General features: G+C 34.4%; 1 protein-coding gene across 1 annotated transcript in view; it reads right to left on the bottom strand.

The window, feature by feature from the left end:
- The window catches only part of LOC111139391 (Cdc42 guanine nucleotide exchange factor 9), a 157,964-nt gene that overhangs the window by 8,258 nt on the left and 134,925 nt on the right, over positions 1-14,781 (bottom strand). The window contains exon 9 of the mRNA XM_022491637.1: positions 10,117-10,185. Within this exon, the coding sequence (XP_022347345.1) occupies positions 10,117-10,185 (69 nt within the window). The remainder of the gene's footprint in view (positions 1-10,116; positions 10,186-14,781) is intronic.

Raw genomic sequence — 14,781 nt, 5'->3', positions numbered from 1 at the left:
AATGTAAATTGATACAATGACTGTGGAAAACAGTATGGAATGTCCTCAAAAAATTCAAAACAGACATGTTATATTACCCAATTATTGGATGTTAAACCAATGGAAAAAAAAAAAAACACTAATTCAAAAAGATATATGCATACATCCCTATGTTTAGTGCAATGCTATTTACAATATCCAAGATTTGGAAGCAACCTAAATGTCCATCAGTAGAAGAATGGATAAAGAAGATGTATATAAAGTTTTATATATATATATGATATATATATGATATGTTATATCATATATATATAAATGATGGAATATTACACAACCATAAAAATGGATGAGATCTTGTCATTTGCAATAACATGGGTAAACCTAGAGGGTATTATGCTAAGTGAATTAAGTCAGACTGGGAAAGACAAATACCATACGATTTTACTCTTATGTGGAATCTAAAAACAAACCAAATGAGCAAATAAACAAAAAGCAGATTCAGACCTATAAATACAGAGAAATGATGGTTGTCAGAGGAAAGTGGGGTAGGCAACTGCATAAAGGGAAGTGGGAGATACAGTATTCCAGTTATGGAAAGAATAAATCATGGCACAGAATAATGAATACAGTAAATTATATTATAATAGAATTGTATGGTGACAGGTGGCAGCTACACTTGTGGTGAGCACAACATAATGTATAGAGAAATTGAATCACTATGTTGTACATCTGAAATGAATGTAACATTGTGTGTGAACAATACTCAAAAAGTAAACTAAAAATAATCAGCTGGTTAGTCTCTACAAAGAAGTTGACTGTGATTGAGAGATTATTTTGAATCTATAGATCAATTTGCAGAATATTGCCATTTTAGCAACATTAAGTCTTATAATTCATGAACATAGAATGCTTTGCTATATAGAACTTTTAAAATATATTTTAACAATGTCTTTTAGTGTGCAGAGAATAAGTTTTATACTTGTTTTATTAAATTTATTGCTAAATATTTTGTTAATACTGTAAATGGATTTTCTTAATTTCAAGATTTTTAATGTGTATAGAAATAAAATTAATTTTTATATATTGATCTTATATCCTGTAACTTTGCTGAATTCATTAATTAAGTCTAATAGTGATGTGTGTGTGTGTGTGTGTGTGTTCTGTAGGGTTTTCTACATGTAAGATTGTGTTATTCGCAAATAGAGGTACATTTTACCTCTTCCTTTCCAAACTGAATACCTTTTGTTTCTGCTTCTTGCCTAATTGCCTTGGCCAGAACCCCCAGAACAATAGCGAATAGAGGTGACGAGACTGGGCATCATTGCTTTGTTCCCGATCTTAGCGGAAAAACATCAGTTTCTCATCACTAAGCATGGTGTTAGCTGTGGGTGTTTTATAGATGCTCTTAAATACATAAAATCTTGTCATCATCAAACAGAATCAATTTTACTTCCTCCTTTCTGATTTGGATACAGTTTCCTTCTTTCACTTGCATGATTGCTCTCTGCTTAAGACTTCTAGTATTATGTTGCATAGGACTAGTGAGATAGGGCACAACTATGTTCTTATATTAGAAAACCAGTTTTCAAACTTTCACCATTAAATATGACGTTGGCTGTGGATTTGCCATGTATTGTCTGTATTATGTTGACATAGATCCTTCTATACCTAATTTGATGAGAGTTTTTATCATGAAAGTATATGCTTTTTCAGAATCTATTGAGATGATTAAATGATTTTTATCTTCCTATTAATGTGGTGTATTAACATCTTGCACCTCAATAATGAATCCCACTTGATGATGCTGTATGATCCTTTTAATGTGCTATTGTATTTGGTTAGCTAGTATTTTGCTAAGAAATTTTGCATTAGGAATATTATCCTTTGGGTTTCTTTTCCTATACAGTCCTTATTCGGATTTGGTATCAGTGTAATGCTGGTCTCATAAAATGAATTTGGGGGTACTCCCTTCTTTTCAATTTTTTTTTGAAGAGTTTGAGAAGGATCAACATTCTTTAAATTCTTTGTACAATCCACCAGAGAAACTATCTATTCTTGGGCTTTTCTTTGTTGCTTACTAATTCAATCTTTTTGCTCATTTTTAATATGTTCTTTCTTTGTAATTCAATCTTGATACATTGTATGTTTTTTTTTAATTATTCATTTCTTCTAGGTCATCCAATTTGTTAGTATGTACTTGTTCACAGAACCACTCTCATGATTCCATTTCTGTGGTATCATATGTAACATCTGTTTAATTTCTGATTTTATTTCTCTCCCTCTTTCTTAGTCTAGCTAAAGTTTTATCAATTTTGCTTATCTTTTTGAAAACAAACTCTTGATTTAATTGATCTTTTCTATTGTTTTTCTGGTCTCTACTTCTCCTCTGATCTTTGTTATTTCCTTTTTCCTGCCAACATTAGACTTAAACTTTCTTGTTTTGCTTGTTCCTTGAAGTGTAAATTTACGTTATTTGATTTTTTTCTTTGTGCAAGCATTATGGACATTAACTTCCCTCCTAGAACTGATTTTGCTACATCCAATAACTTGGTTTGTTGTGTTCTCATTTACATTTATCTCAAGACTATTTTTTTTAATTCCCCTTTTTTTTAAGATTTTATTTATTTGTCAGAGAGAGAGAGGGAGAGAGAGCAAGCACAGTCAGACAGAATGGCAGGCAGAGGGAGAAGCAGGCTCCCTGATGAGCCAGGAGCCCGATGTGGGACTTGATCCCAGGACGCTGGGATCATGACCTGAGCCGAAGGCAGCTGCCCAACCAACTGAGCCACCCAGGCGTCCCTAATTCCCCTTTTGATTTCTTCTTTAACTCACTGGTTGTTCAGGAGTGTGTTGTTTAATTTCCACATATTTGTGAACTTTCCAGTTTTCCTCCTGTTGATTTCTAGTTTCACACCATTGTGGTTGAGTGATACTTGATCTAATTTCAGTCTTCTTAAATTTGTAAGACTTGTTTTGTGACCTAACACATACTATTGTAGAGCATGTTCCACTTGTATTGAGAAAATAGCTGCTGCTATTGGATGGCACGTTCCTTATATGTCTCTTAGGTCCATTTGGTCTAAATATATTTCCAATTCAATGTTTTCTTAATCATTTTTTGTCTAGGCGATCTATCAACTGTTGCTATTATTATATTTTTATTTCTTCCTTCAGATATGTTAGTATTTGCTTAATATATTTAGGTACTCCATATTGGGTGCATATATAGTTATAACATATATTCATGTTCTGGGTACATACATATTATATCTTGATGAATCAACCCTTTATCATTGTATAATGACCTTCTTTGTCTCTTGTGATGTTTTTTACTTATTGTCGATTTATATGTTATAAGTATCAGATAAATACCCTTGCTCTATTTTTGGTTTCCACTTGTGTGGAATATCTTTCTCCATCCCTTAACTTTGAGGCTATGTGTATCCTTAAAGATGAACTTAGTCCTTTGTAGACAGTGTATAGTTGTGTCTGGTATTTTTATCTATTCAGCCATTCTATGCACATTGATAAGACAACTGAATTCATTTACATGCTTGGGGGGGTGGGCAAATGGGCTAAATGGGTGATGGACATTAAAGAAGGCACTTATTGGAATGAGCACTGGGTGTTATATGTAAGTGATAAATCACTAAATTTTACTCTTTTCTAAATTATTTTTATTAATATAATGTATTCTTTGCCCCAGGGTTATAGGTCTGTGAATCACCAGGCTTACACATTTCACAGCACTCACCATAGCACATACCCTCCCCAATGTCCATAAACCAACAACCCTAAATTTTACTCTTGAAACCAGTACTACACTACATGCTAACTAACTTGAATTTAAATAAAAAATAAAATAGAGGGGCACCTGGGTGGCTCAGTGGGTTAAAGCCTCTGCCTTTCTCTCAGGTCATGATCCCAGGATCCTGGGATTAAGCCTCACATCGGGCTCTCTGCTCAGCAGGGAGTCTGCTTCCCTTCCTCTCTCTCTGCCTGCCTCTCTGCCTACTTGTGATCTCTGTCAAATAAATAAATAAAATCTTTAAAAAAACTAGAAAAATAATAAAGTAATTATTGATAGGTAAGGACTTACTATTGTCATCTTATTAATTACTTTCTGTTTTGCAATTTTTTTTTATTCTTTTCTTCCTCTCTTCCTATCTTCCTTTATGAGTCAGTGGTTTTCCTAACTGGTATGATTCGATTAACCTCTTTTGTGTGTGTGTATCTACTGTTAAGTGCTTGCTTTGTTGTTACAATGAGGCTTACATAAAACACCTTAGAGTTATAATAGTCCATTTTATGCTGATAACAAACTAACTTTGGATACATAATAAAACTACCATTTTACTCCCCAACCCCACATACTACATTTTTGATGCCACAATTTACATCTTTTTATTGTTATTCATTAATAAATTATTGTAGTTACAGTTATTTTTAATCATTTTAATCATTTCATACTTTATCCTTATAAATATAAATATAAGTAATTAACACACCTCAATATTAGATTATATTAATTAGAGTATTCTGAATAAAATACTTTCTTTACCTGTGTGTTTATATTTTCATGTTACTACTGGCACCCTTTCATTTCACTTGAAAAATTCTTTTCAGCATTTCTTGTAAGATAAGTCTAGTGGTAATGAACTCTCTCTCTCTCTCTCTCTCAATATCTAGCTCTCGCTCTCTCTCAATCTCTCCTTCTCTCTGGGAAAGTCTTTCTCTCTCTTCATTTTTAAACTTCCCTGGGTATAGTATTCTTGGTTGACAGTTTTCTTTTTTTAGAACTTTGAAAGAACATCCCACTCTCTCCTAGTCTGCTAAGTTCCTGCTGAGAAATCTTTGAATAGTCTTATGTGGGTTCCTTTGTATATGAGGATTTTTTTCTCTTGCTGCTTTTAATCTTTCCTCTTTGTCTTTGATTTTGGACAGTTTTATAGTGTATCTTGAAGAACATATGGGTTGAAATTGTTTGGAAACCAGTGAACTTCGTAAAGCTGAATATTCAAATACCCATCCAGAATTGGAAATTCCTCAGCTGTTACTTCTTTAAACAAGCTTTCTCCCTCTTTTCTTCTCCTGGGAGTCCAATATTTTATGGAATGCTTCTCTTACTTTTATCCCATAACTCACATCAGCTTTTTTCACTTTTTAAAATTCTTTTTTCTTTGTTCTACTCTGGACAATTTCAAATGACCTATCTTTGACTCCAGAAATTCTTTCTTCTGCTTGTTTGAGTCTGTCGTTGATGTTCTCTATTACATTCCCGCCCCCCATTTCATTCATTGTATTCTTCAGCTCTATAATTTCTGTTTGGTTCTTGTGATTTTTAGTCTCTGTTAAATTTCTTGTTTTGTGTACTGTTTTCCTGAATTTGTTGAATTGTCTCTCTATGCTTTCTTGTAGCACACTGAACTTCCTTTAAAAAACTATTTTGAAATGTTTACTGGAAAAAATTGCATATCTCCATATCTTTGGGGGGTTCGTTTATAAAAAAATGCGTTCCTTTGGTAATATCAAGTTTCCTTAATTTTTCATGTTCCTTGTAGTCTTGGGTTGCTGTCTTTGCATTTGAAAAAGCATTCACTTCCTCTAGTCTTTATTGACTGACCTCTTTTTCTATGCATCTAATCAAGGTTGTTTGCGTGTTGTTTTTTTTTTTTTTTTCCTCCACGGGTAGTCTGGAACTTTTCTGCTGGACTTCTGAACTTTCACAAAAGCACACTCATCTGTGGGTGACTGTCAAAATAATTTTTTTTTAGGGGGAAGACAGAAGAAAATTATTCTGCCATTTTGATAATGTCCTCTAACAGGCAATTTTCAAAGGTGGTGAGTGTCAGAAATATGAGTGTACTGGGTGCCAACAAATGATATGAGAATACTAGGGAGAAAGTCTGGGAAGTGTACATTTTAATTTCTCAATTAAGCTTTTTATTTTGAAAGTATTGCAGGTTTACATGCAGTTGTAAGAAACAATACAGAGATATGCTTTGTAGCCTTTGCTCAATTTCTTCCATGATAACATTTTGCAAAACTGTAGTACAATATTACAACTAGGATATTAACATTGTTACAGGACACAGAAAAGAGATAGGACATTTCTGTATCAGGAAATCACTAGTTACTCTTCCATAACCACACTTACTTCTCTCCTGACCTCTCCACTCCCCCTTAACCATTGGCAATCACTAATCTGTTCCCCATTAGTAAATGACAATGTTTCAAGAATGTTATATAAATGGAGTCATACCATATGAGACTTTTGGGGATTGGCTTTTCTCACTCAGCATAATTCTTTGGATATTCACCCAAGTCGTTGCATGTACCAATAGCTGGCTCATTTTTATTCATGAGTAATACTCCATGGTATGGATATTCCATAATTACTCACGCACTGAAAGACATCTGGGATCTTTCCACATTGGGCTATCATGAAAAAAGCTGCTATAAACATTTGTTTAGAGTTTTTTTTTTCCTCCAAGATTTTATTTAAATTCAAATTATTTAACATTTTAGGGTTTTTTGTTTTTTATTTTTTTGTAAAAGTAATTTTTCATTTCTCTGGGACAACTACCCAGGTATACTTTCTGGGTTATATGGTAGTGGTATGTTTTGTGTCTTAAGAAACCATCTTACTATTTTCCAGAGTGGCTGTACCATTTAGGATTCTCACCAGCAGGGTATAAATGATTGAGCTTCTCTAAAACTTTGCTAAACTCTAAAACTTCTCTAAAACTTCTCGTGTTGTCACTATTTTTTATTTTAGCCCTTTTAAGAGGTATATAGTGGCATCTCATTGTGGTTTTCATTTGCATTTCTCCAATGAATAATAGTGTTGAACACCTTTTCATGTGCTTAACTGTCATCCATATAATCCTCTACAGTAAAATATCCATCTTTTGCCCATTTTCTAATTGGAGTGTGTATTTTTTTTTTTTACTGCTGAGTTTTGATAGTTTTTTATATATTCTAGATAATAGTGTTTTTCTCAGATACATGGTTTGCAAATATTTTTCCTAGCCTATAACTTGTCTTTTCCTCCTCTTCATGTGATCTTTCATAGAGGAAAAATGTCTATTTTGATGAGGTCCATTTTATCAATTTTTCATTTCATGGTTCAAGCTTTTGTTATGAAGTCTAAGAACTTCTTTGTCTAGCCCTAGATGAAGATTTTCTCCTTAAAAAAAAGTTTTGTAGCTTTAAATTTAAACCCATTATGTATTTTGAGTTCATTTTTGTAAGGTATGAGGTTAGGTTGAAGTTTATTTTTGATCTATGGCTGAGGCAGCATCTGTTAAAAAGACTACCCTTCCTCCACTAAATTTCTTCTGCATCTTTATCAAAAATTACTTGGGTATATTTGTATAGGTATATTTCTGGTTTCTCTGTTCTCTTCCACTAATACAATATGTCTATCCTTCTCCCAATACCACACTGTCTTGGTTATTGTACCCATATAATTTGTGTCAAAATCAGTATAGACTGAGCACCCCAACTTTACTCTTCTTTTTCAAGATTATTTTAGTTACTTTAGAATGTTCATTTGATTTTTGAGATGGTCCTATAGCCTCTGGAGGTGGGATCTTTGCTCATGGCCCTATGTAGTTTCATGATGACAGACTGAAATGGGTTGATAGACTAGGAATTAGTATTAAAATTCCAATATGTTATACATCAGTTCTTAAAACTAAGACAGTATAAAAGGTAAACATAAAGTAAAAATGCCTTTCTTGGAGCTAGGCTTTGTCCTCTTTGCTTATCTTACAGATAGACTTCCCCTCCTCCAGAGGAGTTGATAAGGACCCATGGCATTATAGATGAGGTCAGAAGAGAACACTACAAAACTATTGAATTCCTAGGTTTGACAATTGTTTCCACATGAATTCCTTGAGTCTCAAAATATATCAGTCATTATAGTCCTGGACTAGGAGAGTCTTGAAAACTAGAAATAGAAATAAAGAAGGAGATTTGTAGGAATTTTGCAAGGTTTGAAAATAAATGAGTTTGAAAACTTTAGAATCGTTTAAGATGGAAAGTTGCCCATGTGAACCAATGTTTAGATACTGGGGAGTAAGAGAGGACCTGAAAGGAATAGCCTTGTGACTAGACAGGTGGAAAAGGAACCTGACACAAAAGCTTGGTATGAGTGAGCTAGATTATTTTCTGATTTGTTGTTTTATGGTTGTTCTTGTGCTTTAAGAGTTCATAGTGAAAGCAAACAAACAAAAAAATAAACAACAAAAAACACAACACACACACACACACACACACACACACAAACAGCCAGCCTCAGATAGGCTTGAGGGAATCTGAATTGAGGTAAATGGGTCCCATCACATCATGAATGTCAGTGTGGTGAGGACGGTGGAGGGGATCAGAGTAAGAGAAGCTCAAGGTTTAAGAGCCTCCAGGAAACAGGAAGCCATTAGGACAGTAGCCTCTTTATAGCTTGAGGATTCCCCAACTGGCTGGGATTCTGTTCTGCTTATATCTATGTCTAAGGAAGGAGCACAGTCTCTCATAGGGCTGCCCTAGTCATCCAGATCATATCTCCACTGACATTAACTCCAGATAGCTTTCCAACACTATTTCTCATGTTTTAATTCCCAGGAGGTTAGGAGTGATTGCCTTTAATTCCCTGTCTAAAGATAATCACATTTCCATAATGAGAGAAAGAGCTGGTGAGTGCCTCCCAAGGGCAAGAAACAATAAACAGTTAAAATGAAGACATGTCTAGCCAGAGGGGCCCCAGCTAGGTGCACTGTTTAATTGGAGATCAGATATTCACAGGCACACAGCTTCCTTGGTGGAAAGGAGCTTCATTTGGGAATAATTAAGGGTGCTTTATGTGGTCACTGGAATTTCAGGCAACTTGAATCTAATCATTTTGTATGGTGACTCATTCTGAACTAAAGAGACTACTGAGAAAGCAGAGGAAGGGCCTGGGGAAAGTGAGGTCTCATTAAGATCACCTACACATGGGGAAAATGACAGTGATGGTCAGTAACAGAAGCAACTGTCAGTAATTGAGGTGAGACAAAAAAGTGAGCTGTTCTTTCCCAGCACAGAGAGCCTGCAGAACCCTGAGATAGTGAGGTAAGAACAGTGGACTTAAAATCAAGATGAGTTAAGTTCACAATCACTTCACCCCAAAGATCTTGTTTTGTCATCTGAAAATGAGGCTAATAATGTCTTCCTTTTCAGAAGTAGCATAAAGATAAAATTAAAGAACTTACATAAAATAAAATGACTGGTACTGAAGAGGCTTCATGAATTACTTTCTTTTGTTCAACTAAGCATTTTAATTATGTCTAGTTCATAAAAATGAGAAAATAAAGCTTCATTTGATAATAAAATTGATTCTTAAGGTATTAAGGTATTTTCCTTTTTTTTTTTTTTTTAGAGAGAGAGAGCGCTAGTGTGGGGGCACATGGGGGTAGGGTGGGAAGGGAGGGTCAGAGAGAGAGGGACAGAGTATTTCAAGCAGGCTCCAAACCCAGTATGGAGCCCAATGTGGGTCTCGATCTTAAGACCTGAGAATCATGACCTGAGCCAAAATCAAGAGTAAGACAATCAACAGACTGAGCCTCCCAGGTGGAGTACTTCCTTTTTAAAGTACTTTAGTTTATGGTTCAGAGAAAGAAAATGAATATCTGAATCTTCTGTCTTGGTTCAGTATGAAGTTCTCCATTCTGATTTGAGACTCCTAATCTTGAAAATGCCCACAAGAAAATGAAAGAAAATCATATACATATTCCAAATATACTTATTAATAAAATTTACAATTATGGTCTGTCTCTAAATTGTGAATAAAGTTTAGTTTTTCTCTCTCTTTTACTTATGTAAAAAGGAAAAGAAATAGAAATTCTATTTTTTCCTGTACCCAAAGAACTATCTTTGGACCTAACTACCTTACAGTATTTACTTCTAAGCCTTATGTCTTTAAGACCATTTGCCACCTCTCATCAGGGACACCTGGAAACCCAAACACTCACCAACACACTAAGTGAACGTCTGCCTGGAAACAAACCTACAGATATGCAAATCACATAGTTTATGGCTTCCCAGTCTCACCAAGAGAGTAAGTGGGGCTGCTGGGGTGGTGGTGGTTATAGGCAGCTTTACCTTTTTGTTTAGGGACTTTTCTCACAGTCATTGCAGCCTGCCTCTTCTGGTTTTCAGAAATTTCAAAGCCTATAACATAAAAATACATGATTCTGTTATAAAAACATAGACCTTTCTTAAATGTAAAATTAGTACAACTTTTCTGAAAGAGTAATTTTGGCAGGATATAGCAAAAGTCTTGAAAAGCAAATAAATAAATAAATGGTGAGCACTTGAACAAATATTTAGCTATAGCAATGCATTTCATAGTAAACAAAGGCAAAAAAAATGAGAACATGAGTTAAGAAGTTGCTAAATGAAGAATGGATGAATAAAGTGTGGTGTGAAGTGGAAAACTATTTCTCAACCACAAGCAAAAACACAGACAAGGAAATAATGAGTCAAAAGGTAAGAGATTACAATAAGAGATTTTTTTAAGTCTCAAAAGGAAGAAAAAATCAATAGCAAAAAGTAATGAAGGAACAGAAATGTCTATTTAAGTCCTTTGTCCATTTTTAAAATTAAGTTATTTGATATTCTGCTATTGAGTTGTAAGAGTTCCTTATATATTTTGGAAATTAACCTTCTATCAAATATATAATTTGCAAATATTTCGTATGCCATAGGTTGCCTTTTCATTCTGTTCCTTTGCTGTGCAAAAGCATTTTATTTTTCTGTAGTTTTGTTTTGTTGACTGTGCTTCTGGTATCATATCCAAAAAAATCATTTCCAAGATCAATGCCAAGAAGCTCTTTCCCTATGTTTTCTTCTAGGAGTTTCACAGTTTTGGGTCATACAATCATGTCTTTGAAACATTTTGAGTTAATTTTCATGTATGATATAATGTAGGAATTCAATTTCATTTTTTTGCATGTGGATGTCCAGTTTTCCCAGCACCATTTATTGAAGAAAACTCCTTTCCCAATTGTGTATTCGTGGTACTATTGCAAAAAATACATTAACTGTATATGTGTGGGTTTATTTCAAAGCTCTCTATCTTATTCCATTGGCCTATATCCTGTATTTTTGCCAGTACCATAGTGTTTTAATTCATGTAGATTTGTAATATATTTTCACATGATACCTTCAGCTTTGTTCTCCTCTCTCAAATATCTTTAGCTATGATGGGTCTTTTGTGGTTCCACATGAATTTTAGGATTGCTAATTCTATTTTGGTAAAAAATACCATTAGAATTTTGATAAGTTCACATTAAATCTATAGCTAACATTGGGTAAAATGGACATCTTAACAATATTGTCTGTTTATTTATGTGTTCTTTAATTTCTTTCAGCAAGATTTTATAGTTTTTGGTGTATGGTCTCTCACCTCCTTGGTTTATTCCTAAGTATAATCACATCCATTTTGATGTGATTATAATTGGGACTGTTTGCTTCATTTCTTTTTCAGATAGTTCATTGTTAGTTTATAGAAACACAACTGATTTTTATATGTTGATTTTGTACCCTTCAACTCTACTGAATTCATTTATTAGATAGAAAAGCTTTTTTTTTTTCTCCTGTGGAGTCTTTAAGATTTTCTATATATAAAATAATGGCATCTACAAACAGAAATAATTTTACTTCTTCCTTTCCCATTTGGATGCCTTTTATTTTTTTTTTCTTGCCTAATTTTCTCTCGCTAGGACTTCCACTATTATGTTGAATAGAAGTGGTGAAAATGGGCATCCTTTTCTTGTCATTGATCTATGAGAAAAAGCTTTTAGTTATTCCCCCATGAGTATGATGTTAGCTGTAGGCCTTTTCATAGATAGCCTTTATTATGTCCAGGTAAATTCCTTCTATACAGAGTTTGATGTGAGTTTTTATCAGGAAAAAATGGTAAATTGTGTCAAATCCTTTTTTCTGCATTTATAGATATGATGATGTGATTTCTGTCTTTCATTTAATTATATCACATTAATAGATTTGCATGTTAAGCCATCATTGCATCCCAGGGACAAATATGACTTGGTCATGGTGTATGATCTTTCATGGTGCTGCTGAATTCTGTTTGTTGCTGTTTTTTTTTAAATATTTTATTTATTTATTTGACAGAGATCACAAGTAGGCAGAGAGGAAGGCAGAGAGAGAGGAAGGGAAGCAGGCTCCCAGCTGTGTGGAGAGCCCGATGTGGGGCTTGATCCCAGGATGCTGGGATCATGACCTGAGCCAAAGGCAGAGGCCTTAACCCGCTGAGCCACCCAGGCGCCCCTGTTGCTGTCTTATCAAAGATAGTTTCATGTGTGTTCATTGGTGATACTGGTCTTTAGTTTTTTGTTGTTTTTGTTTTGTTTTGTTTTGTTTTGCTTCTTTGTTTTTGTACTGGAAGACTTAGTATTGTTAAAATATCCATTCTGGTGAAGTTCATCTACAAATTCAAAGCAATCCTATCAAAACTCTCTAGTTCCATTTATACAACGTATGAATAAGTTCTGTAGATCTGCTGTATAACACTGAGCCTATGATTAATATTACTATATTATGCACTTAAAAATGTGTTAAAAGTATAGAGTTCACAGTGTTTTTATCACATAAGAAAACAGGGTAGAGGTCTCCCCACAAAGGAGAAGAAATTCTCTCTCAGCTTAAGCCCATGTATGCAGAGTCTCAACCTTCTCATGATCCTCTATAGATGACAGCTTTGGACTATGCCCATGAGTTTGAGCCTGCCCTTGATCTTGCAGTTGACTGTCTGCTCCATAGACATTGGAGTTGCTTAGCCAGGTTTTGTAATCACATCAGCCAATTCCTAGAATAAATCTCTTAATAATACATTGTCTATGAGTTATGCTTCTCTGGTTGAACCCTGATTGATAGAAGGAATTATAGTTAGATTCTCTATTCCTCATCTAGAGAGTTACTTGTGATAAATTAAGTTAAAAAAAAACAAGTTACAGAGTAATATGTTTGGTATAATTTTGTAAGTAAAAAAGTTTTTAAAAAGCCTTATCTGTATATATGCTTATATGAACATAAGTATGGAAATAGGCATATCACAATTATACCGATTATCTCACAGAGCATAGGAGTGACAGAGAAGGGAAAATAATGTTAAACTTTATTAGACTTTGGTATGTGTTTAAATGGTTATTAAGGCCATGTATTCATTTTATCATTAAAAGAGAAAAATTTAAAAAATAAAACATTATGGTAAATGCATATGACAGCCATAAAAATAATAATTAAAAATATTAATCTCAGGAGAGGCAAGATGGCAGAGGAATAGGGGACTGCATTTCAACCAGTCTCCTGTATTTAGCTAGATATCTAACAAATCATTCTGAACACCTACAAAATAAGCCTGAGTTATAAGAATATATATCTGGGTCTCTACAAGCAGAAAAACACTGCCTGTCACCAGGTAGAAAGGGCAGAGTTGTGAATCTGCGGGAAGATATCAGAAGATAAACAGAAGGGGGAGGGAGCCTCCATAAGCTGGTTCCTGGAAATTTATATACTACCAGAGTGCAAAAGCCTCCTGTGCCAGGGACGGAAAAAATTCACAGAACAGTAGCAGCCAGGAAAGGGCTTTAGAGTGGCACCCAGACATGATCCAGGAGCTGTGGGGTGTGCATGGCTGCTCCCAGTTTTAGAAGCACAAAAGGCAGGGACATGCTGGGGCACCTGGAATGACCTCTGAGAGAGTCACTGTGGGCACACACCATCAGAGACAGCAGAAACGGAAACCGTGTTCTGGAGGGTTTAGTGAAGAGAGCAGACATCAAATTCTCTGCTCTAGGACAGATGTTTGGGTGTGGCCATTTTTGCTCTGACCCTTGGAAGAGGTGCAGAAAGCTGCCAGAGAACAAAAGCTCAAAAAAATGGGTTTCCACTGAGACCAGCATTTCCCCAAAGGGAGCAGTGCAAATCTGCCCAAGCAGGGTTGTCTGAGAAACATTGCGGTAGGACCCTCCCTAAGAAAACAGGCTGGAAGAACAAGAGGACCACAACTTTGTGTTCCCCATAAGACTGTAAAATCCCAACACCAGGGTAAAATAGTATATGGAGCTCCAGGCATTTCCTCACAGCTTGTTTATTTTTCAGATACAACTCTCTTTTACTTTTTATTATTTCCCTTATGCTGCTTCTGTTTTTTGTTTTCTTTTTACCTTGTTCTTATTTAAACTAGATATTTAAGATATCAATATTTAAGATATCAACTTAGATTTCATAGTAGCTTTTTAACTTGTACTTTTTTACACCTATATGTTTATAGATATATGTTTCATTATAGTCCTTTATTCCCCTACTCAGTATTTATATATATGTATACATATATATGTATATATGTATGTGTATATGTATATATACACATACACACATATATGTATGTAAATACATATAAACACACATATATACATATATACAGATATATATGTGTCCATACACACACACACTTTATATTTTACTTATAATTTTAGGAAGTAATGTTCCCTAACAAACAGACCAAAATATACTCAGGAAAAACTGAAACATCCAAATTTGTCCACACTGAGAGATTATATGCCCCCTTCCTCTCACCCCCTTTTTAATTTTTTAAAATTTTATAAACATTATTCTTTTTTGTTTTGTTTTGTTTTTTTTTGTTTGTTTGTTGTTTTTTTTTTTTTTTTTGGTGGTGGCTTCTGAACACTCCATATTTTCCTAGGGTGCATTTAGCTTGGGTCACGGTTGATATTTTGGGCT

Source organism: Enhydra lutris, unplaced genomic scaffold (assembly GCF_002288905.1).
Source record: "Enhydra lutris kenyoni isolate GAN:26980312 unplaced genomic scaffold, ASM228890v2 scaffoldscaffold105, whole genome shotgun sequence".
NCBI classification, from domain to species: Eukaryota; Metazoa; Chordata; class Mammalia; order Carnivora; family Mustelidae; genus Enhydra; species Enhydra lutris.
The sequence above is the reverse complement of the archived record's forward strand: the minus strand, read 5'-3'. Positions and strand labels throughout refer to the sequence as shown.